The following is a 24,800-nucleotide window of genomic DNA, read 5'->3' on the forward strand; positions in this document are numbered from 1 at the left end:
TTGTGTTGCCTAGGGCTGGCAACTGACCCGGCTTAGACTGGCCTGCGCCCGGATAGGGCCAAAGAGGGCCTAGCCCCAGGCCAAGCTGGGCGAAACAAAAATAAAAACACCTCAAAAAATAAGGGCTGGGCTGGGCTAGGTTAAACTGGGCTGGCCCTGGCCTAGCATGGCCCTCGGGCCACATTTTTATGGCCCAGGCCAGGCCGGGCCACGCGGCCCATTGCCACCCTTAGCGTTGAATTGCCTGTGGTGTTTTTACCTTGCATTCGGGGTTTGAAGGACAAAGTTGTGATGTTTGGATATCAAGTGTAGGGGCATCAATTGCCATTTGGATGGTCAAGTTGTTGAATAAGTTCGCATTTGGGTGGGACCAAATTTTAGCAATAGGACCGCTTCTTCCCCACCACCCATTTGAAAGTGAAAAACAGCTCACCTTACTTCTCTCCTATATTCATGGCCTGTGATCCAACTAACCAAAAATTGCCCCAAAAAGACAAAAAATTATTTTTATTTACTGACAAATGACTCCATCGCTTCAGCCATTTAAAATGGGGCACATACATACATGTAATTGGGCTCTTGCACTAAATGAACCCAACATGGGAATGTACCACAATAAGTGAATCAAATGAAAAGTAGCCGTTATGTGGGCCGCCATATCTATGCCCAAATTGAGTATGGTGTACAGTGAGTAAAATGTACAGTTTCAAAAGATGTTGGTAGAAAAGAACAAGGCTGATTACAAAAGAAAAAAAAAAGAAGGCTGATGAGGTTTACCAAAAAACGAGCTCTATAAGTATAAAAAACCAGCCTCAAAATGTGTATAGCGTAGCCCATTTGGACAAAGGTCTATACTCACTTTTCCATATTGGTTCAAGGGACTCAAGCTCTGGGAGACCCCGGACTTTGCTAAAAAAAAAAAAAAAGCACAATATCACTCATATTATTTCTATTCACATGCCGAAGCTCTAAACCCAATGGGTTGATTTTTAGTAAATAAAATATGAGAAATAAAGCATGAAACACATACTACAAGAACACAAAGATTTACATCAAAGATTTTCGAATAGAAAGTTGCATCTCTAATACTCGAAAAAACCCAGTCGAGTTAATCCTTTTAAACTACTTTCCCTTCATTCTCTTTACTTTTTGTGACCATTATCGACAACACCAAATAGAGACGTGAGAGTAACGAGAAAATGGCTTTCTCTCTAACTAAAAAGGGAAACTAACCAAAATCTCAATGAGAACCGCTTCTCTACAAGAAACAAGCCTGTCAATATTCAGAGTCTACAAGAGGCACTATCACAATGTTTCTCGCTATAAGAAGCTCATTTTCTCTAACTAAAAAGGGAAAACTAACCAAAATCTTAATGGGAACCACTTCTCTACAAGACACAAGCCTGTCAATATTCAGAGTCTACCAGAGGCACCATCATAATGTTTCTCTCCATAGGAAGCTCCCATCTCTCTAAGAGGAAACCTTGCATCCTATGCATATGAGGCCTTGCCATCCCTCTCGCTCTAGAGGAAGTCATCTTTCCCATATGGTGACTCAACTAGGGCACACAAATTCTCTGCACTTTCATCCCATATATATATAAGATTAGGAGTCTATATTAAATAGGAAACTTCCTATCGATGTTACATATATCTAAAATGGAAAAGTCTTCCCAGCGCTCATAGGGGAAAATGAACAATGATTTTGCCTACCTTCATCACCGTCCAAAGTTTATCGCATGATCACGATTAGCCGGTAGTGTTTTATTTTTTATTTTTTACAAATCAAAATGACTTAAAATTTGGAGCGTGTGTACATCTTAGTGAGGAGTACTTAATAAAAATATAAAAACTATAATTCGTGAAAACAAAATTGACCAAAATACATTTGAAACTTTTCAAGGATATTTTGGTCAATTTTTTTCATGTAAAATATTTTTTTGATATTTTTCGTAGATTCGCTTATTTTTTATGAATACACACTCTAAATTTCAAGTCATTCTAATTTATATAAAAAATAAAAAATAAAACACTACCGGACAATCGTGACTGTATGACGAACTTTGGACGGTGATGATGGTAGCCGAAATCACTGTTTATTTTCGCCTATAGGTGTTTTGTAGTATCCTCCATCTAAACAATTAAGAGATATATCTAAGAGCCCTAATCTTTGTGGATTTCTATTTTTTTTAGGAAGCTTTTCAATATCAATCTCAATCCCATATAATATGGGATTTTTTTATGTGGGTAATTTTGCATAGCATCAAATCCAACAATCTCTACCTTGATATCAAAATTACATGCTTACTATGCCAACATCAATTTGATAGGTTTATAAATTTTTTATTTTTTGCCAAATAAATTCTTCATCGTTCTTGCGAAAAAAAAGTATTTGCCATCAAATTTCTCCACCTCGAACCTTGCATTCAAAACTTTTACCACCATACCGAAAATCCCAAACCAGGCTCTTATACCACTTGTTATTAATAGAAGCTTTAAACCCTATTGGTTGATTTTTGACAAATAAAGTACGAGAAATAAAATATGAAACACATACTACAAGAACACAGATTTACATGACCTGATCATGACTAAGATTCATAGGCTTTTAGCCTCTAATGAATGTATGGAAGCTTTTTCTTTGGTTTCAATTAAAGCTCTACCTAGACTCTCTTCGAATCACATTCATCTATTGCTTAACTCTAGTAATATTATTGGTAGACCAAAACCTTTTTGGAAGGAAATAGCGTGGTTAGAAGAAATTGCTTAATGTTAAGCATAAACTGATTACTTGGAAGAAGGAAAATAGTCATTAGAGCCAAAATTGATAGTACTTTGGTAGATATCCAAAGTCTTAATCAATCTGTCTAGGCTGAAGGTGTGATTATGGAAGATATTATTGTTGCTCGAAACGAGAAAATGAAACTTTTGAATGATCTTTGTAAATCTATTGGAGACAGATAAAGAGTAATGGCTGAAAGAAGGTGATTTAAACACAAGGTATTTTCATGCAATTTCTAGTGTTCGTAAGAGGCAAAACGATATTTATGGTTTAATGATTTCGGGGTAAATGCGAAGGATGAAAATGCTCTAAACCGAGCTATTATCTATCATTTTCGTAGAGCTTTTACTTTTGAAGAGCGTTTCACTCCCCTAATGGAACACATTCCCTTTAAAGTTTTGCCTGCCAATTTAGCTTCTCGATTAGAGAGGGAAGTCTCTATAGAGGAACTTTAGAAAGCAGTCTTTGCACTAGAGGTGATAAATCACCAAGATCGGATGGTTTCCCATTGAGATTCTTCCAAAAAAATTTAGTTGATAATTTTTGAGGAATGTTTGGACATGGTGAGACATTTTATGATTAGGGAATAACTATTTAGGGGGATTAACTCTACGTTCATTGCCTTGATCCCCAAGAAAGCGATGATAATGGGTCTTTGGGATATAAGGCCTATCAGAGTTTTAACCAGCTTGTACAAGTGGCAAAAGTGTCGTGAGAAAGACTCAAGGTAGTGTTGAACTGTGTTATTTCGGGTCTCCAAACAGCCTTTATCCAAGATCGTTTGATTACATATAGTATTTTGGTTGCTCAAGAATACGTTTACTCCAGAATAGAGAGTAAAGAAATGGAAATTGGATATGGAAAAGGCATATGATATGTTGGAATGAAGTATTCTTTAGAAGTGATGAATAAAATGGGGTTTGGTTCAAACTGGAGAATTAGATTTTTCCTTGTCTATCCTCAACCCATTTGGAAGTTTTGATAAATGATAGTCCCTAAGGTTTCTTTAAAGCTTCAAGAGGATTGAGACAGGGTGATCCATTATCACATTTCTTTTTTACTTTTATGCAGAGTGCTTTAGCCTTATTATTAATAATATGGTGAATAGGGAAAACTTCTCTGGTTTCTCGTTTGGACATGGAGAACCACTTATTTCCCACTTACAATACATGGATGACATGCTTATTTTTAGTAAGGCATATTAATAAGGAACATTGGAATATTCCTAAATTGCTGTGACGTGACACTGGGGTTTAAAGTAAATTTTGATAAGACCACACTTATAGGAGTAAACTGTGATGAGGGTTAGGTCAAGAAACTGGTAGATGCTTTAGGTTGTAAAGGGATCCTTCCCATTTACACACCTAGGCTTACCAATCTGATAATAAACTGACTATCGTGGTTTGGGATGATGTTCTTCAGCGGGCTCAAGTTAAATTGGATTTATGGAAACCAAAGTACTTATCATTGGGTGGAAGAGTTACTTTACTGCGCTATTGTTTAAAAAATCTACCAACCTGCCAAACGTCCTCGATCACAACACAATAGGAAGTAATGATGCATAATTTTCTTTGGAGGTCATTTGGTGAAGATAAAAAATATTATCTTTTTAGGTAGGATAGAGTTTGCACTTCGAAAAGAGAAGAAGGCCCGAGGATAAGGAGAGTTTTTCTTATGAATGAGGCTTTGCTTTGTAAGTGGTGGTGCCCAGTGCTGCAAGAAAAATATGGGGTCGATGGTTTTGGAATGTGGATTGGCGATGGAAGAAGTAGTACAAATATAACTTTTTTTGGAAGGATATTTACTTGTGTAAACCTTATATTAAGACTAATATTCGATGGTATCTCAAGACGGGTAGTCAAATCTCCTTTTGGCACCATAAATGGCTCGGGGATTGCCATTTCAAACTATTATATCCTGATGTATGTAATAAAGTGACTAATCCACAAGTAACAATGGCGAAGTTTTTGAAACTACTGCTGGACAAGTGGTTTGGTCCTTGCTTCTGCCTTATAGTAGGGTACAGAATGATGTTTTAACACAGTTTACTGCACTGATGTCTCAATTGAACGGAGTGTACATTGCTAATGGGATGGTAGATGATATTGTTTGGGACTTGGATCCAGATGGGAGATTCTCGGCAAAATCGGTATACGCTTTGCTCTTTCATGATCGATACCGTTGGTCTTTACTACAAATTGCATAGGTCTGGAAATGGTTAATACCCCATAAGAAATGGCCAATACCCCATAAGATTCAATGTTTCATTTGGTTAGTTGGCAAAAATAAAGAGCTGGCGATTGATAATCTCATTAAGAGGGGTAAAATTCTCCCGAATATGTACTTAATGTGCAAGAAGGATGTCAAGTGCACACCTCTTTGTGCATTGTGATTTTATCTCGAAAATCTGGGAATTCTTTTTGAATATCTTAGGAATGAGGGTAGCAAAGCCCCATGTAAGGGGTATTATCACTAAATATCCTTTCATACGTTACCAAAATTGGGGTGCATGATCTAAAAGATAGTTAGGGGAGAAGTTTTGTGGGAGGTTTGGAAGAAGCGCCATAGAAGAATGTTTAAAAGTGAGAGTTTTTCTCTTCATAGAGTTCTTAATGGCATTATCCACACCCTTTGGAGCTAGATTTTGGTTACGAAGGAGGGCTAGGGTGTGTCTGAGGTGGATGTGAGGTTGAAACTTACTATCTTAGTCTTCTCAAGGGGAGCTAAGAGTCGGCTTATTGGACGATGGCTACCTCCACTGTAGGGATATTTCAAATTGAGCTGCGATGGAAGTTCTTTTGGAAACCTAGGTGATACCGGTGTTGGAGGGCTGGTGCATGACTGGAGAGGAATCATCAAGTTTGCATTTGCAGGACCTATTGGTTTAGCTTCTGCTAACCATGCTGAGCATTCTGTCTTATTTCATGGTCTAAGATTTTTTAGTTCTAAAAATCTAGGTCCCATTTGCATGGTGAAAGGGGGTTCTTCGAACGTCATCAAGTGGTGTAAGAAGGAACTAAGGGTCTTGTGGAATATGTGATTTATTATGGTTTGACTATATCCTTCCACCATATTTATAGGGAGGAATCTGTGATTTTTATGGGGCCAGATTATGGTTTGTGATTTTTATGGGGCCAGATTATGGTTTGACTATATCCTTCCACCATATTTATAGGGAGGCTAATGCTATTGCCGATCGATTAGCTAAGAAAAGAGTTACTCTTCCTTCCATCTTATTATCGAATGATGATGTAAATTTGTAATGATCTCCTTTTATCAATAAAATTCGATAACATTTATCAAAAAAAAAAAAAAAAAAGCCTATGGCATGCGTCACCAGCACCGACACCACATCACCCGTTTGGGGGTTGTTGCACTAAGAGATGATATTGTCTGAATCACCATCAACCACCAGTGGTGCAATTTTAGTCTCCCAGTCCAAGGTTCATGGTAAGGGTTGTTTCTATTTGAAAAACGCAAAAAAATGTTGAACATATATGTTCATAAATCCGCCTACTTCAGGAAGAAAAAGAAACTACTGGTCTTCATAGATAATCTGTGTATTGTTTAGAGATATGGGACGGTCCAAAACTGGAGCTGTATGATCACCTCAATGGAAGGTGATGACTCGATAGATTATGAATATGTTTGTATGGATCGAAGGTGACGAAGACAGTGGATCGTAGTCCGTCCCTTAAGCCAATGGAGGGTGATGTCCGAGATGATGGGATTATAGTACTTTCCCTAAATAAAGTGAGAGTAGGGTGTAGGGGTTCAGATGCGCCGTTTATTAGGCCTCACAAAGGACAATGCGAGCATCTTTTAACAGACATCCTCATTAAGAGAAAGAGAGAGAGAGAGAGAGAGGTCTATCTATTATGGCTTTTAGAGAGAGAGGGAGACTTCCAAAAGCTATTGCGGTCAGACTGCTCTCTCTGCCACCCACTATATTGCTTCTGATACAATAATTACAGTTACACTTGCTCTTGTGAAGTTGTATTAATGTTGTATATATTATTGAGCCCTATGATTATTTATTTATACATGGCACACGACTTATCCATGCAATGCAATGCAATGCAATGCAATGCAATGTACAGTGACATGATGTGTGATGTGAGGCTTCTCTACTTTTCTCCCTCTATCTTTCACTGCCACCCCCAATTGAAATAAAAGGAAGACACGACGTGACGTTTCAGATTCTGTGTCCTCTTTATCCAGGCAGGCAATGGCTTTTGCCTTTAATCTCTCTATTTATTGTTATTGGTATTCATCCCTTCTCTCTATTATTATTTATTTACTCATTTTCATCTACCTTCCCTTCCTGATGCTTGCTTCTTTGCATGCTTAAACATTCTTCGTTTAAAGCTGCTGCCTCTGATGCATCCAACGTCCTCTCTCTCTCTTACTTTCTCTCTCCCTCTCTCTCTCTCTCTCTCTAACAGTTATTTACACAGTTGAGAGAGACCTTACATATCTGCCCTTGGGTTTTGAAAATGTACGTGTCTTTAGTCTTTAAATTGACAGTTGGTTATTTTCTCCCATGTTATAACTCAAATACATTTCCACCCTTCAGTTTTGAAAACTGTACCAGTCTGTTTAACCTTTAAATAAACAAGAAGTTATCAAAATGCCCATAAGAGTTTACTTATTTAACATTCTGTCCATTTATTATTATTACAACTCAAGATCATGTTTTTTTTTTTTTTTTATGAGTATTTTTAAACAAAATTTAAAAATATGGTATGGGGTTTGTGTTTTTTTTTTTTTACAAGCATTTTTGGTAAATGTAGCATGGTCTGACTCGGGATCAAAGACCTACCGGGCGGCAGGCCGATTCCGAATTTTGAAACAATTAATTAGCTATAATTCTATTTGTTTTCCAAGAGGCCCATCTAATTTGAAATATAGTAGGTCATTGGAAAAATAGAAAGTTAGTCCTCACATATTTCCCAAATTAGAAATGACATATATCCTAGGAGTCCTTACCAAAACGATCATGATTATAATGTGATAAATTTGTAAGGGCTTCCCATTGAATTCATACACTCGGAAGCATGAAATATAATCAATTTGATCCTTAAAGATTACTTCAATAGTTTCTCAGGAGAAGTATGGATAAAATTTCTTCTCTAGTATGGATAAAATTTTGACCTGAATATTTCTGGCCATATTTCTACGTATATATATATATATAGAAAATATATTAATTTTATTCAATTTACTAATTTTTGTTCTCATTTAATGGACAAATCCTTGACTTGGTTCTAAAATTTGGCCACAGTGGTGATAAAATAAACATTAGCCAAAAAAAAAACTTTGGGACTAATAGTGGCCTGTTATTACAAGAAAGCAACAAGTAAGGGTCCATGTGCTTGAAAGGAAGACAGGTTTGGAATTGGGCAGTTTAAACTGATTGGAAAAATATATGTCAAAGCATTCATTAGTTCAAAGAAAACAACTCCACTTCTTGAATATGCGCAATTTGGTTATATTTTGTCAAAAAAAGAAGAAGAAAAGAAAATACATTTGATTATGTGCTTTCACTTGAAATGGTGGTGTCATAGAGGCCACTAGTGTTTGCGCTCTCTCAGTGCTATGAGCTGAGTGGCAACCCATTCTATCTCCTGTACTTTCTTTGACCTTTTTTTTTTTTTTTTTTTGTGTAAATTACTTTCTTTATACCTCATTTGTTAAAGCTTGGTTAATCTCTTAAAACAAAGGGAAAATTACGTTCTTACCGTTTTATTTTACCGTTCTAACAAAAAGGCTAAAAACTATGCGGTATTTAAGTGGAAAACTAACCCCCTTGTATTTTTTTATTTTTTTAGACTTTGCCCACTGCTTGTTAAGTTTCATGTTTGTTATTTTTTTATATTCATAAGGCCATCCAATGTCAAAAAATGGAGTTGGACACTTTGAGAAGTGGGCTGCTGTTTGAAACATCGAACCGCTTGTGTTAGGGTTTTTTTCTTTTTTTTCTCCTCTCCTCTATCGTTTCTTCATTCCTCTTTCTTTTGTGCGTTGGCATTTAAGCCCAAACACAAGCCGTCCGATGTTTGAAACTTGGACTACTATCTGTTCACATTTGTTTATAATAATACGCCATCCGATGTTTGAAACATTGGACCACTTCAGTTACGGATGCCTTTAAAATTGTAGTGCAGTTGGATGTTTGAAACATAGGACCGCTTTATAAATTGTTCCATTCAATTCTTATGACATTTGATGGCCTTATGAATACAAGCAAAATAACAAAAAAAAAAAATTAATAGGCGGTCTGATGGGGCAAAGTTAGAAAAATAAAAAATATCAGGGGGTTAGTCCTTCCATATAAATAGCGCATATTTTGGGACGTCTTTGTTATAACAGCAAAATAAAATAAAACGGTACAGACGTAATTTTCCGTAAAAACAAAGGGGAAACCCAACTTCTTGGAACAATGGGCCACAAAGAGGAAATGATCGTTCTTTAGATAACTAGGAAGTCATTACATTGACACATGCAAAAATCGAAACTTAATGCCAATTTTTTATCTTTTTCCCCTCTATACTAATTTCTAAATGCAAGAAAAAAAGACTTGTCCTTTCAAATGGTAAGAGCAGGAGTGAACTAAAATCCGTTATATGGCATTTGAAAATAAATTAGAACAATCGAGAAACCCGATTCTAAGGGAAAAGAATTCCAGCATAGGAGTGCAATATTTTATACAGAAAACAAAAATTTTAGAGGGAAAATAAATTTTTTTTTTTTGTGTGTATGTAGAGGAAAATTGTCCCACTTAATAAAAGAAGATCACATAGTTCAAAACCATAAAAATTCAAAACTGCAACAGTTATAGAATTAACCATGAAAATTCAAAACTGCAACAGTTATAGAATTAACCATGAAAATTCAAAACTGCAACAATTATTGAATTAAATTCAGAACATTGAGATCTCTATTGTATCATAAATGGTGATAAATCACATGAAATCTTAAACCCATTATTTATTTATTGAAATGCAATTGGATAAGAGGCAACGATGTAATCACTAGGACGCATCAAATCATAACCTTAGTATGCATAGTGCTTGTCTGATTTTCATGTGTTGAAATAAAGTTACAGAGTTTTATCAACAAATGGCTTCAAATCGAGAGGGCTTCATTAATCTTCGTGATCAAATGAACCGCTTGGGCGTTTGAGCTTAGGTTTTATACATTGAGAGCACCCTTTTATCTTCATTGAAGACAGTATTTTTAAACCAAGGACTTGAATGGAGACTCGTAAGGGTCGTGATCCCAAGTCAGGCATTTCGATTCAATCAAGACTCAGCCGAGTCTTAAAAAATTAATGATAAAACATCAGGAACTGGTGAGATACCCAGTTTCTGAAGGTTTTTGATCTAGACTTGTCAGGTCTGAGTAACTCCGGAGAGTATGAGTTGGATTCACTGAGTTTTATAGTTTGAAGATTATCTTCACAGAAAAAGAAATTCTTGACTACTTCTCTTATAGCATAATTAAATCCTGCTAAAGTTTCTGTACAATGATATGATTAAACAAACAATTTTTGGTGCTTCCATTCATGTAAAGTTTGGATGACTTCAACAAAATAAGAAGATGCAACATTTATAGTGACTTCAATAAGAGGGAGGTCTCAAACTTCGATTTGCAATAATTAGAAGCTAAGGAAATACTATCTCCTTAATTCCATTCTTATCTTATGAACGTATTGAGGAGATTAAGGACTTCTCTTGAGACTGAGAGGATTTGGTTGGGGTGGCAAAAAGGAATGAATCAATCCACAAGATCGAGTCATTCAATGCAAACTGCAGCCTGATTCATCAAATGCTTGCCGGATCCCTGCAAACACATCAGCAGGCTAAAACATCGGTAATAAGTGGGTTTTTTTTCAACAAGTCGATAGCTAAAAAATAAGGTAAGTTATAGAATCGTGAATATTTCAAATTTTGTTAAAAAACATAATGAAAAAATCGGACATGTAAAGATGATACAATATGAGGTTATGATTTGCAGCTCTCATATGAATATATTAAAGCCATTAAACAATAATTTTATAGCCTTTTTTGTGTCATTAGACTAATACTTGAAAATTTTATATTGAAATTTTCAATAATTCCAGCAATGATGCTTTTACCCTGTTGCCGCAGCACAAAAAATAAAAAATTTATTTAGGATTGTTGTTAATTAAAAGAAAATGTAAAGACCCAAATATGTAAAATAGTGGTCCATCCAAAACGCTATGTCGTATACTCCAATGAAATAGAAACAAAAAATAAAATATGAAATTAATCAAACTTCTCTATGCATAGAAGAAAAAACAAAATTCTCAAGCAAATTCAAATCTCGCACTAAATTCCTAGTTACCTAAATCTTTAGTATCATTGAATCTCTTTCTTGCTCTTTATAAGAACGCTATGGTTTAAAGAAGAAAAAACAAGATTTTTCATCGGGTTACTCTTCAGTTAATTACATCTATTATTTTGAGATACACTATTGTTTTGATTGATTTTTTAAGGGGAATTTATTGCTTGTATTTTTTGTGCACTTTTTTTCAGGGAGCTTATTGGTGAAATTTTTGATAGAATTGTTTTGTTAAATCAAGATTCTTAATTTACTCTCAATGTTAATGTACCTATCTTTAAATCAAAATTCAATATTATTAAGTTAGTCAAGAAATAAAGTTATAGAGCAGAAGTTATTTTTTGAATTTTTTTATAAAAGATAAAATACAAATTGATAACAGTTCCATAAAAAAAACACGATTTTTTGTAAATCTTTTGAAATTTTTTTGAAAAACTCAATGTTCTTAACAAATTTCAAAAAATCATTTGAAAAAATTATGTTTTATACTTTAAACTGAAGGTCAGAAATCTAATATGGATTTAAAACAAAGAAAGTCGGAGAAAAAAATGAATCACATAGAAGCAATAGTTTGGTGGTGCCTTGATATCCCTTTTGACAGCTAGGTGCCTCTTCTTGATGAGCAGGCTAGGGAAACATTAATTTATGGAAAAGTATACAATGCGACCAATTATTTTGATGCAAAAAAAGCTTGCAAATATCCCAGGTGATCAGATATGAAATTGAGCATGTCGGGGTGCTATTGGCTGTGCTAAAAAAACCCTCCTCGGGCTCTGTGCAAAACAATAATAGACCCTAATAGTCCAATTCTATATCTCACAACTTAAGTGTTTGTGACCTTTGAACAAGTAAGTACTGAGCCTTTCTATATTTAGAAAGTTTACCCCCACACTTTGTTTTGGTTTTCATTCTCACTGACATCATCTTATTAATATTATCAAAAAATTAATTTGTAAACTATTTAAAAAATGCGGTCACTCTTTTCTTTGTCTTTCCCACTTAATTACCTATAATAATAAAATAAATAAATAAAAACCAAATGGATATTAAACCAAACCCAAAAGCACCCTAACTTATGCATGCATAGCCCAGGTACTATTGTAGGGGACTTAAATGGCATCAATACTTTTCCACCATGACATGGGCTAGAAAATGAGAGAAAAAATAAATGGTCAGGAGGGTAAACAATAGGGTCGGGCCTAGTGCTTTGTGCTGCAGGTTCCAGTACAAGATTTTACTCATCATTCAAAACAGAAAAATAAATAGAAGAGGAGGTCAAATGGGAGACGTAAGATCAAAAAAATAAATTACCTGATCCAATTTAGGTTGTTTCTTAGTGGTGTCCAGCATCAACCCAAAATGAATATGAGGAAAATGTGCCCACTAACAAAAACAAAAATGAAACATCAAAGTCTAGCACCCAAATCATGAAATGAAATATAATCAACATTTTTTGTATTTGTAAGACTCTAAAACAGGTTAAGAAATGAAATAGAGTTGCAGTGTTAACAGGTGGGAATTTCGAAAGAACCAGAAAAAATGGAGAGAAAGAGAGAGCTGACATTCTTAGCAGCAGTGCTGAAAGCTTCCCTGTGGCTGATGTCGGGATTGCTGGCCTTGATCCTCTGGATTTCCTCTCTGCACAAATCAACATTTTAAAGAAATAACGGAAAAAGAAGAAGAGAAAAAATAAAATAAAATAAAATATGCCGCAACATTACTCCCTTTGTAAATTTCACAGTTTCCTTTTTTATATATGTGATTATTAGAGTGTTATTACTCACTTTATAAACCGATTGTAAGCAGAAGGTACCCGTTGCCGCTTTTCTGGAGCTGTACAATAAATCATTAATGAGAATCGATGGAAAAGAAGGAGGTTATGTTTTTTTTCCACCTCTAAGAAACTATAAAACTCACGCCTGTTGACAACAGTCCTCTCTTCCTTCTCGGCGATTGATTCATTCGGAATCAAAACCTTGTTGTTAATGTCGTCGTGATTGAAGTTGTTAGAGGTGGAAGATGAATCCATGGTTGTCATCATCATCATCATCCTGTTATAACCATGAGATCCCGTCAAGCTTTGGTTCTGCATTTCATCACAACAAATATGAGGTTACTGAGAGTAGGGGGGAGGGGGGGGGGTAGGGATGAGGTTTTGATTGTTAAGAAAAGGGGTTTTCAGACGTGATTGATAAGATTGAGAGGGAGCCACCTTGTTGTTAGAGAAAGAAAGAGAGGAGAGAGAAAGGCGCCTCCATGTCTCAGCCGTGGAGGACAGACTAGACTAGCAACATTCATGTCTATGAGATGGGGTTGGTTCCTCTTATTATTTTATTTTATTTGCAAATAGGAATTTGATACAGTTGTGATTGGACATCCAAATATTAAATTAAATGAGGAAGAAGAACAGGCAACTTTCTTGGTTAAAAGAATTGAACATGAACTTGTTTCTATCTGAGGTTCCATCCTTTCTTTCTCTACCCAACAGGCATAGAGATAAGAGAGAGAAAATGAATCCCCCTCTTTGTGACTCTAAACCAGCACGCACTTACCCGAAGGAGTTGATCATGTTGAAGATTAGCAGGAGCAGGAGTGAGAGAGGGGGCATGGAGCACCGCGGCCATGTTGACTGAGAGAAGATTAGTGCAATGCCCACATCTCACTGTTACCACTTTGAACAAACTGCTGCATGGTACGCTCACCTGCAACCAAACCCAATACACATTTACCTCACCATCAACAGTTCCTCCTCTCGCAGGCACAATTCATATTATTTCTTTGGTTGCTAGGGTTCGCTATTTTTTTACTTTTATTGCTGAATTGAGCTGTGAAAAAAAGAAAAACCAATTGTATTTCTTCAATGTCTCACTGTATTTTCTTGAAAATGGTGTAGAAGATCCAATAAATTCTTTTTTCTTTCTTTTTTTTTTTGAGAAATAAGATCCAATAAATTCCAGTTATAAAATTTGGGGTACATGAGCTTAACAAAGAAAAGCTTACCCCTCTCTGAGCAAAGTTAGAAAGCAAGAGAGAGAGAGAGAGGGATATTATAAAAATGAAAAGAATGGGGGATGAGAGAGAGAGAGAGATCAACTCATCTCCCTCAGAAATACTGTCGGCCATGATTTCCTGAATCGCTTTCCAAGGGATAGAAAAAGAAAAAGAAAAAAAGCCATTTTAAACATGATATATCTCTCTACAAGAGTAAGAATAGGGAAAAAAGAAAAGAAATTCAAGCTTTCAGTTTACTAATCGACTGTCCATTAAATTACGGGATAGTTAGCAGCATAGAAAAGAAAACACAGAGAGAAGAAAAGTAGAGAGAGAGAGAGAGAGAGAGATACCGCAAGAATGGTGTTGCAAAAGTTGCAGGGAAGGTAGCAGACGTGCTCAGATGAAGGAGAAGGGGATGAAGTGACATTGATGCTGCTGTTGCAGTTCGACATGTCCGTGCTTCTCGCCGCTCCACTGATTTCTCACCTACCTCTCTCTCTCTCTCTAGATTCCCCCCTCTAAAGCCAGAAAGAGAGAGAGAGAGATCAGAGAAAACGCCGGGGGCTGATTATAAGGAAAGATAGAGAGAGAAATAGAGGATCTAGAGAGAGAGAGAGGGCCCAAAAACCGAGGTAGAAGTGGGCTTGGCAAAAAGAAAGGGGGATTTTTGTTTGTTTGGGTGCAATGACTGTTGCATTTGCAATAGCAATAGCAGGCGATGGTGGATGGGGGGGACCCGTCCCCTCTCTGGTTTGTTTCGGGTAAGCGTTTTTCACGCTCCCTCCCTTTGTCATTATTCTCTCTCTCTCTCCCTCAGTCAATTGTGCACCCACCCTCCATGCTTCTTGGCGGACGAGGGGGGCGAATTCCTTCATTGAATATTTTTTTATTTTTTTATTTTTTTTTGGACAACAACTAAATATTATTAAGGACCCAAAATTAAAAATAAAAGTAAAATAGTTTCGAATTTCTTTTTATGTAACTTCACTCCTCAACCCTTCAATCTAATCCCTCACTAGGATTGTTCATGTCACAATGTCTTAGTTATTTTAATTTTTTTATTAAATCTTTTTGGCTTAAATTTGGGGCGTTCCATCTTTTCTATTAAGGCACACCTGGCAGGCAAAGAAAAAAAAATGTTTTTTATAAAAATAAATTACCTTTAAAAATTTTAGATGTATTCTAATAATTTTTTATCCCATGAATTTTATCATGTATGTATGCTCCAAATTTTAATACAAAATAATTTGTAGAAACAAAAATTATATTAATTGAATCGAAATGGATGTTCAAAGAGCCCAAAAATTATGACTCGAGCTATGTCAACGGTATTGACAATATATAATAACTTTTTGGAGTGTTTCAAAGCCCGTGGTCCCTAATGTCATCTAAATTGTGAATAAACTCCATAAAGAGGGAAATGAAAAGAAGCCTCATATTTTATACGTTTTGTTAGCAACGATAGTTCTATTACCCATAAATATCTTGGAAGCATAAATAGCGTAAATTAACAATCCCTGGTCTTTTTTTTTCTCCCTCCGAGTTTGTGTGCAACCTTTCGAAAGAAGGAAAAAATTTATATAAGATTAACACTATAAAATGCAAAATTAAGGTGGACATCTAAATCCTTCAAAAAAGATTGTTTTGATGCGGGAAAAACATCTAATTTATTATCTTGACATCAAGATTTATAGATATGGGGAAAAAGATATTTCAAGTCCTAAATATAATAAACATTGCAACACATTAATTGAACGGGCCATTTTCAAGATTTCCGTACATTCATAAAACTACTTGATTTGTGTTGATAACGTGAATACGTGTTTACTATTTTTATGAAATTTTATATATTTGATAACTACTTAGATTTCTTATATATATATATATATATATATATATATATATATTAAAACCCTATTTCGTAGGGTTTGAAACCATGTAGTTATGGAAAAGAGGGTTACATGAGTCCGATAGAGAGAGGGAAACCTTTTCTAACCAATAAAAGATTGGAAGAGAGAGGAAGAGAGAGAGCCTATCACGTGGGTATTTTTTTAGCTTTTCCTCTTTATAAACTGTTTTGTAGAGCAGATTATATGTAATGAGGCTATTCATCTTTATTACAAGGAGGCCACAATCGCTCCTATTCAATATATGTCAAATTGAATGGCTTGTGCAAGTCACAAAGTCTAAGAAATTTTTTTTCTTCGAGTCATGACACTCTTACAACCACCTAAATTGATATCCAAGGACAATAGTTATTGTGACCTCCTTATACCAAAAAATAAATGATCTCTTTCTATACTTTTCCTTTGAAGCGAGAGAAAGAATATGGAAAAAAGATAGTGCAATAGAGAAAGGGTTAGTTCTATAGTCCTTTGGGTAGATGTTTTAGAGAGAGAAAGACTTTAGGGCTTGAGGGAGACCTTGTTATCCCTTTGTATTCTCCATACTTGCATAGTATTTTTCTAATTAGTGAAAGAGAATTTTGCTGTTCCGTGGATGTAACCAATTTGTTGAACCACGTAAATCTTTGTTTCTCGTTTCTTTTAATTTTTTGCACTATTCTTTTTTGTTATTTTTCCCAGATCTTTATTTTTATCTTCTACAATTGGAATCGGAGGAGTAGGGATTAAGATCCTTCCTGGGCACAAAGTTTGTGGCAAGTCGTAGATCTTTGAAGCTAGCTGGAGAAAGATCAACCAAATATGAAATTTTAAAATTTGAAGGTTCGAATTTCTCAACCAAAAAATTAAAGTTACATATGATGTTGGTGAAATATGATTGTGTTGTAGCTTTAAAAGGCAAACAAAATAAATCTATACAGATGGATGGTGAGGAATTTGATGAGAAGGATAAATTGGCCAAGGTAGATATTCTTTTGGTGTTTGATGAGTCCGTTTTATTCAATGTCTTTTTAGAAGCTACTATGTAAGATCTATGGGATAGGCTAAAAATGCCCATGAAAGTAAGTCTCTTTCTAATAATATTTTTTTCAACTTTACAATCTCAAGATGAATGATGGTGCATAATTGCAAGAGCACTTAAATGAATTTAATGCCTCTATTAACAAGTTGATGTCACTAGATGTAAAAATTAATGAAGAAGATAAAACAACTATATTACTTTGTTCTATGCCGGAATCATGGGTTGGACTGATCATGGATCTCAGTAGTATGAAATCTCTTGAATTTGATTATTTTGTTTTAGCACTTCTGACACAGGAGTCTACGCGAAAGTCTGGTTAGGATTCCTCTAGGAATGAATTTGTAACAGGGGTAGATCAATGGAGAGATGTGGAAAATTAAGTCATGTGAAGAAAGATGGTAGGGCACAAAAAGGAAATAAGCCCTAAATCTGGTTGTAATGAGAGACCTGGTTCAACTCAATCTCAAGAAAATCTAGTAGAAAAATTTGAGCGTTTTGAAGATGGAGAAGTAATATCTATGGATAGGGAGGAAGTTTTATAGTATTAACTACTTGATTCAGGTGCTTCCTTTCACATCTCCATATAGGGATTGATTCCATAAGTATCAACCATATGATGGAGGTATTGTTTACATAGGAAATAATGACTCACATAAAATAGTGGGAGTTGGAGATGTGAAAATCAAGATGGTCAATGAAGTCACTTGTACAATCCCAAGTGTCAGACATCTTCCAGGTCTCAGAATAAGTCTCTTGTCTTTAAAAAATTTTGACGAGCAAGGTTTCAAGTTTACAGGCAAAGATAGATGTTTTTTCAAGAGGAGCACTGGCCGTTGCAAAAAGAGAGTTAACATGCAGTATGTACCGACTTGTTGGAGAAATAGTTTTAGGAAAGGTTGATATTGCATAAATGGACTCGGTCATGACATGAAATAAGCATTTGGTTCACATGAGCAAGCGTGGATTTATGGTACATCTCGATAAAAACCTCATCTCTGGTTCAAAATCTTTTAATTTAGATTTTTTTGAATCATATTTATTTGGAAAGAGAATAGACTGAGCTTTACTTTATCCACAACTAGAAGTAATGATTGTTTTAGAATTGATTCATTTGGCATTGCACATCTCTTCCCTCCCTCAAAACACCTATTTAGGATAATTATCTTAGTCTAAAATGTTAGGGAACACATAATAATTACTAAATGACTATTTTTAAAAGAAACGACACTTAGATCTAGCCCTTAAACATTGAACATCCAATCTTGAGGCAAAAGTTTTTTCTAGTACATTAGAGAGTTTACTTTGGATTTTTTTTTTTTTGCTGAGATTATTTTAAGGGTCGTAAAAATTACATCCTCAGAATTTGAGATCCAAAAAATATCATAGCTTGTGTTTTGCTCAAGGGAGGAAATCGATAGTATCCTCTCTAAGAAGGAGGAGATCTTTTAGCTAAATTAAATTAAACCTGAAGAATTAGATTATTGAACTGGTCCCCTAAGGTTCGTACTTGGGTAGAGAGTATGGCAGTGCCTGGGTCCCGCATTTTGTTGCGTTTAGCAATTGGGTTCCTTCTCAGAACGCCCCAAAAACACACAACAAAAGCCCATGACTTGGTTCATGTGTATATTCATGTATAATTATGAGAGTGAGATGTATGTGCCTATATTTTATGAGAGAGAGAGAGTAAAATGCACTGATAATGCATCAAAAAAGTAACAAGAGGACAATGCGCATTCATAAAGAGCCCTTGGAGATGAGCAACACGAAGTGTATTCATGATGGCAAAGTAGCATGAAAGGAACTCTAGATAGTAGTCCAAGAGAACACATTTCATTTTAAAATTTCCCAATAAAAAGCCCCATATCTATCTAATAAATAGTACAACATAGACCTAAAATAGCATCGGTTAGGAGGATCCTGGTGAAGGTGATATAGTCAGCGAAAGGTGGAGAATTTATTTTACAAAATTATTAAATAACAAACATTATGGGAACACAATGTTAGGAGGAACCTTTAACATATATGAAGGCATAGGTCATAGTTACATTTGTAGGATTAGGATATCTAAAGTGAGAGAAGCTTTAAGAATAAAAAAGATAGGACAGGCTGTAGGATAAGATGGTATCCCTACAGAGGTTTAGAAGCATGTGGGGGAGATTTGTATATACCGGTTTACCAAGGTGTTCAACAAGGTACTGAGACCAAAGAAAAACAAAGGCAAAAGGAGAAAAAGTATTGTGGTACCTATTTACAATAACAAATGAGACTTACATAATTATATGAACTATCAAGGAATTAAATTTATGAGCCACACTATGAAGCTGTGGGAGAGAGTAGTTAAGCAACGACTAAGGAGTGAAACGAGTGCATCAAACAATCAGTTTGATTTTATGCCAAAGTGATCAACTATCGAAGCCATTTTCCTACGTAGGCAACTGATTGAGAAGTTTAAAGAGAAAGGAAAATACCTCTACATAATCTTTATTGATTTAGAAAAAGCATACGATAAGGTACCTAGACATTTAATTTGGTGGGTGTTGGAATAGAAATGAGTCACTAGAGAGTATATTGATTTTGTGAGAGATATGTATAAGTAAGCATCTAACAAGTGTGCAGACAATTAGTGGAGAGACAAGCAAATTCTCAAAAACAATGGGCCTACATTAGGGGCCAACACTGAGCCCATATGTCTTTGTTTTGATTATGAACGAGTTAACCAAGCACCTACAAGATGAGACACAATGGTGTATGTTATTCGTGGAAGACATAGTTTTTATCGATGAGGAGAAGTCAACACAAAGTTAGAATGTTGGAGGGATTCTCTTGAATCTAAAGGTTTTAAAATTGGTGTGGTTTGTATAGAGCCGAGGCTCTAAACAATCAAAGCAAAGTCAACCTTCAAATAGCGTCGAGAAATGTGGTTTCAATACTGAAAATCTTTGTGCTAGGCGTAAAATATATTTCCAACACTAATTATAAAATTTAAAACTTCAAAAATAGTGTAGATCAAGCAGATCTGTGAAAACATGAAAATCTTAAAAATTGACGGTCCAAAAATGCATTACAACATGCACTATTTCCAAAACTTGAAATCTTTTTTTTTCCTCATGTCCATGCATTTTGAGGTCAAGAGGATCAATTTGAGGAAACTTGGGCATCAAAATAACCTTTTCTAGTAAAATTTTTGAGGTACTCCCTAATTTGATGGTTTAGAGCCTCGTACTTATATAAACATTTGTTGGGCTCACCCAAGTAGAGCCCTATCTCACGAATGCGGATGCGCGCTGCAGAACTAAATTTATGGGACACAAAAATATGCTAAAGTCGATGTACATGTATATGAGTGGGAAAATATGCAAATAAAGCAAATAACTGACGGGCACTGAGATTTTACGTGATTCACCTTTTCAGGTTACATCCATTGGAGAAAGGGACGAATCCACTATTAATTAAATGGTTAAAAGAGTCTTCCAAAAAGTAAACTTTCTTAGGCCCAATGATTTTTTCGAGAGACTTTCTCACTCTAGGTTTTCCTGCTCGGAGATTTTTCTCTCTCTCTCTCTCAGATAATTCTTTTTTTTTCTAGAGGCTTTCTCTTTCTAAAAGAAAAGGTTCTCTCATTTTTCTTCTCTTCTCTCTCTTTTCCCTCTCTACAAAAAAAGCTTAGAAAATGATTGCTAGCTCTCTTTTATCTTCTTTTTCTTTCTAAGAAGAGTGATATCTTTCTCTCTTCTTTCTCAAAGAAGAATAACTCTCTCTCTTCTCTCTAAGGGCATGTTTGATTTTATAAAAGTATTCTTTCATATTTTGAAAAAGTTCCACGTTTGTTTCACACTTTTCATGACAAGTTTAAAAACTAATATTTCAACAAAAGTTCTCATTCCTTTGTTAAAAAGTGAAAGAATAACTTCCTAAAGGGAGTTAGGAACTTAATCTTTCAGAACTTTTTTTATTGATCACCAATCACTATGCATTATATAAATACATAATAATATTACTATAACATAATATTATATATTATATATTATATATTATGTATTATATATTATATATTATAATACTATATTATATATTATAATACTATATTATATAATTATATTTATCTTATTAATATAATTTGTATTTTTGTAGTATATATTGATTATATATTATATGAAATATATAATATTATTATATATTTATATTATATTATATATAATATATAATATATAAATATTTTATATATGGAAGAGGCTACAAAAAGTCTATGGGCGAAAATGAACTGTATTTTGGCCTATGGGCTTGGCGCCATCCGATTTTTTCAGACGGCGTGGATTAAGGCCATCATAGATATAGCATGACCGTGACGGTGGCAGACATCGTAGTAATTTGCCGATAGGCATATTTAAGACTTTTCTTTTATATATTTATTAAATTAAATATATATTGTATGTAATACTTATATTATTATATTAATATATTATATAAATATCTTATATAATATTATAGTATACATAATATACATTATATTATATATTATATAAATATCTTATATAATATTATAGTATATATAATATACATTCTGATATTATATAATATAAACATATTATATATAATAAATTGTATTATATATAATATAATATATATTTATTAAATATAATAATATTTATATTATTATATTATATGTTACATATAATACAAATATATATTAATAAAATACATAAAATATATTATATTATGTTATATATGTTATATATATATATATTTATGGTTAATATGTATATGTTATCAAACACAGTACCCAGAACTTATATAAACCTTTTAGAACAAAACATTCAACTTTCTAGAAGATATCTTTCAGAAAAACAAACCCTCCCTAAGAGAAGGAAGAAGATTTCCTCTATTTTTTAATACACCAAGAAGCATCCGCCCAAAGAAATGGCCCAAGAGAGATGCAAGCCAAAAAATGACCCAATAACCTCGCCTTTGTATGAGTCAACAGGATATAATGACTTGATCAACAAGTCATCTTTTTTTTATTTTCTAAAATTTCCCTTTTCTAGTTAGCCAATTTCCATTGGTATTCCTCCCTCATGAGATGGGATGCCCAACAATTATTTCTTTTAAAATTAGCCAGGCTAAGACATAATATGTAGAGTACAATTTTAGTAATAATAAGAGTAAAACCAAAAAAGTAACTAAGATTGATGGTCAACAAATACCTAAAAGAGATCGTTTCTAATATCTAGGGAATCCAAGAAAATAGAGAGATTAAGGAAGATGTGACACATAAAATAGAGCTGGATGTACAAAGTGAATGGGTGCATTTAGAATTTTATGTGATTGTTGCTTACCATTAAGACTAAAGGGGAAGCGGCCATACTTTATGGGATAGAATATTGAGCAATCAAAAAATATATCCATAGGATCAATGAGGTTCAATGAGGACATTGAGATAGATGAATGATAAGACAAGAAGGGATAGAACTCAGAATGAATACATACGAGAGAATTTAATTGTGGCTTCAATAGATGAGAAGATGAAGGGAAGTAGACTTAGGTGTTGTAGCATAGATCTAATACAACACCCGTTAGGAGTACGATTTGGTCTAAGTGGAAAGTTCTAAGGGGAAGGCCCAAAATGATACAAATAGAAATAATGGAAAAAAATATGGTGACTTTTGGTCTTATTGAGGACATGACCATTGATAGAGAAGAATGGAGGAACATGATTCATGAAGCAGACCCCAAATAATTACCATAAGACATGGATGATCATGATGATGATAAGGAGGAGGAGGGGCGATTTGGTTTAAGTAAAGGGTCTAAAAGGGTAAAGAGACGGCCCCACAAGGGCATGTATGAAAGTAGTGAGAAGATATATGATGATCAATAATCAAGATGAGGGTATAACCCTTGATAGAGTAGAATGGTGGAACAAAATTCGTGTAGCTGTACCCAAATGATTTGGATAAGGCTTATATGATGATAATAAGGATCAAATTTCTCAAAAGTGCGCCCGTGGCCAGGCATTTCTTTGTCCCCACTGTTAGAGAGATAACCATTCCCATTTTATAAAACCAAACAAGCCTCCCTATTTTACATGTGTGACCATAGTTAGCAAGTCTCCATTTAAAACGTGTTTTTTTAAAAAATCTCTGATTTGTTTAAAGGGAAAAGTTTATATGGAGCCTAGGCTCTAAATAATCAAATTGGAGCCCGCCTCAAAAATTTCACTAGAAGTGGTTGTTTTGATGCCCAAATAACATCAAATTGATAATCTCAACATCAAGATGCATGGACATGAGAAAAAAATGGATTTCAAGTTTCGGAAATAGTGCATCTTGTAAAACATTTTTTTACCGTCAATTTTCAAGATTTTAAAGTTTTCATTGATCTACTTGATTTACACTATTTTTTAAGCTTTAAGTTTTATAGTTAAAGATGAATGTATATTTTAAGGCTATTACAAAATATTTCAGTATTGAAGCCATATCTCTCGACACTATTTGAAGGGGGCTCTAATTTAATTGTTTAGAGCCTTGGCTCTATACAAACTGCACCCTTTTTTAAATCCATTAAGCTCTCTGAGTTTTCCCAAAAGATCTTCAAAAAATCATGTTTTTTTTAATTGAACTAATATAAATCCTTATTTTATTTTTTTATAAAAATTTTTATTTCTTTATTAACTCAATATTATTGAATTATGGTTTAAATATAAGCACATTAACAATGAGAGTAAATTAAGAATACTCATTTAACAAAAATTCCATCAAAAATTTTACCAATAAGTTCCCTTAAAAAAATCTACCAAAAATACAAGAAATATATTCCCCAAAAACTATGATATTAAAATAGTCATATATTTCATAACAATAGGTAGAGGTAGAAGCACAATAAGTCAATAAAAAATATTTCTTTTTTTAAAAAAAAAAACCAGAACGTCCTTATAAAAAGTAAGAGAGAATTCAATGATGCTAAATATTTATTCAGCTAGGAATTCAATGAGAGAATTGAATTTGTTTAAGTATTTTGTTGCCTTCTTTATGTATATAGAAGTCTATTAAGTTCATATTTTGATTTATTTATTTATTTTTTGATTGTTATTTCATTGGTGTATACATCATAGCATTTTAAATGAACTACTATTTTGCATATTTATATTTTTGTGTTTTATTTTAGTTACCTGCAATCCTATACTCATGGTTTTCATTTTTTTATGAACAATAATATTATACGAGGTTTAAAGTTCTTGTTGCTTACTAATGGTAGTTCTTGTGCTTAGTATTCTTCTTGTCGTTTCATTTTGTGCCATCAATAAATCTATTATATATTTAGTGTCGTTGGATTTATTGAGAGTTTAGATAAAAAATTATCGAATATCACTCTAAGGCCATAAAATTATTATTGTTCAATGGCTTTGATGTATCTGTAGAATAATTTCAAATCATAATCCTATATCAAGTCATTTTTATGTATCAGATTTTTTCAATTCGTTTTGTTAGGCAAGTCCAAAATATTCACAATTCCATAACTTACCGAAATTTGGGGCGATCCTTATGTTTTTAAAATTAAACCGATTTATTACCGATGTTTTGGTTTGGCGATAAATTATTATTCCCCGATTCGCTAACTAAGGGAGGATTATAATGTGTTGGATTAAAATTGAAATTTATAGGCAAAGTGACCTTGGATTCTTCGAAAAAATCCCAAACACAATGACCTGCACGAGCAAAGTAGGGTTTAACATGTG

The 24,800-nt window shown here is 34.1% G+C and overlaps 1 protein-coding gene across 2 annotated transcripts; it reads right to left on the minus strand.

The window, feature by feature from the left end:
- Window positions 1-10,316: 10,316 nt before the first annotated feature.
- LOC18431882 (axial regulator YABBY 5) lies at window positions 10,317-14,681 on the minus strand. 2 transcript variants are annotated; one of them, XM_006841990.4, is made up of 7 exons: window positions 14,494-14,681; window positions 13,702-13,851; window positions 13,067-13,235; window positions 12,934-12,982; window positions 12,712-12,787; window positions 12,461-12,532; window positions 10,317-10,627 (listed from the first exon to the last, which is right to left on the minus strand). In XM_006841990.4, the coding sequence occupies exons 1-7, from the start codon at window positions 14,593-14,595 to the stop codon at window positions 10,580-10,582; spliced, it is 666 nt and encodes a 221-aa protein (XP_006842053.1). In that variant the 5' UTR covers window positions 14,596-14,681; the 3' UTR covers window positions 10,317-10,579. The 2 variants fall into 2 exon arrangements, with proteins under 2 accessions (XP_006842053.1, XP_011622458.1); XM_011624156.3 differs by having other exon boundaries at window positions 10,317-10,646.
- Window positions 14,682-24,800: the final 10,119 nt, after the last annotated feature.

This window comes from Amborella trichopoda, chromosome 5 (genome assembly GCF_054954075.1).
Source record: "Amborella trichopoda isolate Santa Cruz 75 chromosome 5, AtrichopodaSantaCruz75HAP2 v2.0, whole genome shotgun sequence".
NCBI lineage: Eukaryota > Viridiplantae > Streptophyta > Magnoliopsida > Amborellales > Amborellaceae > Amborella > Amborella trichopoda.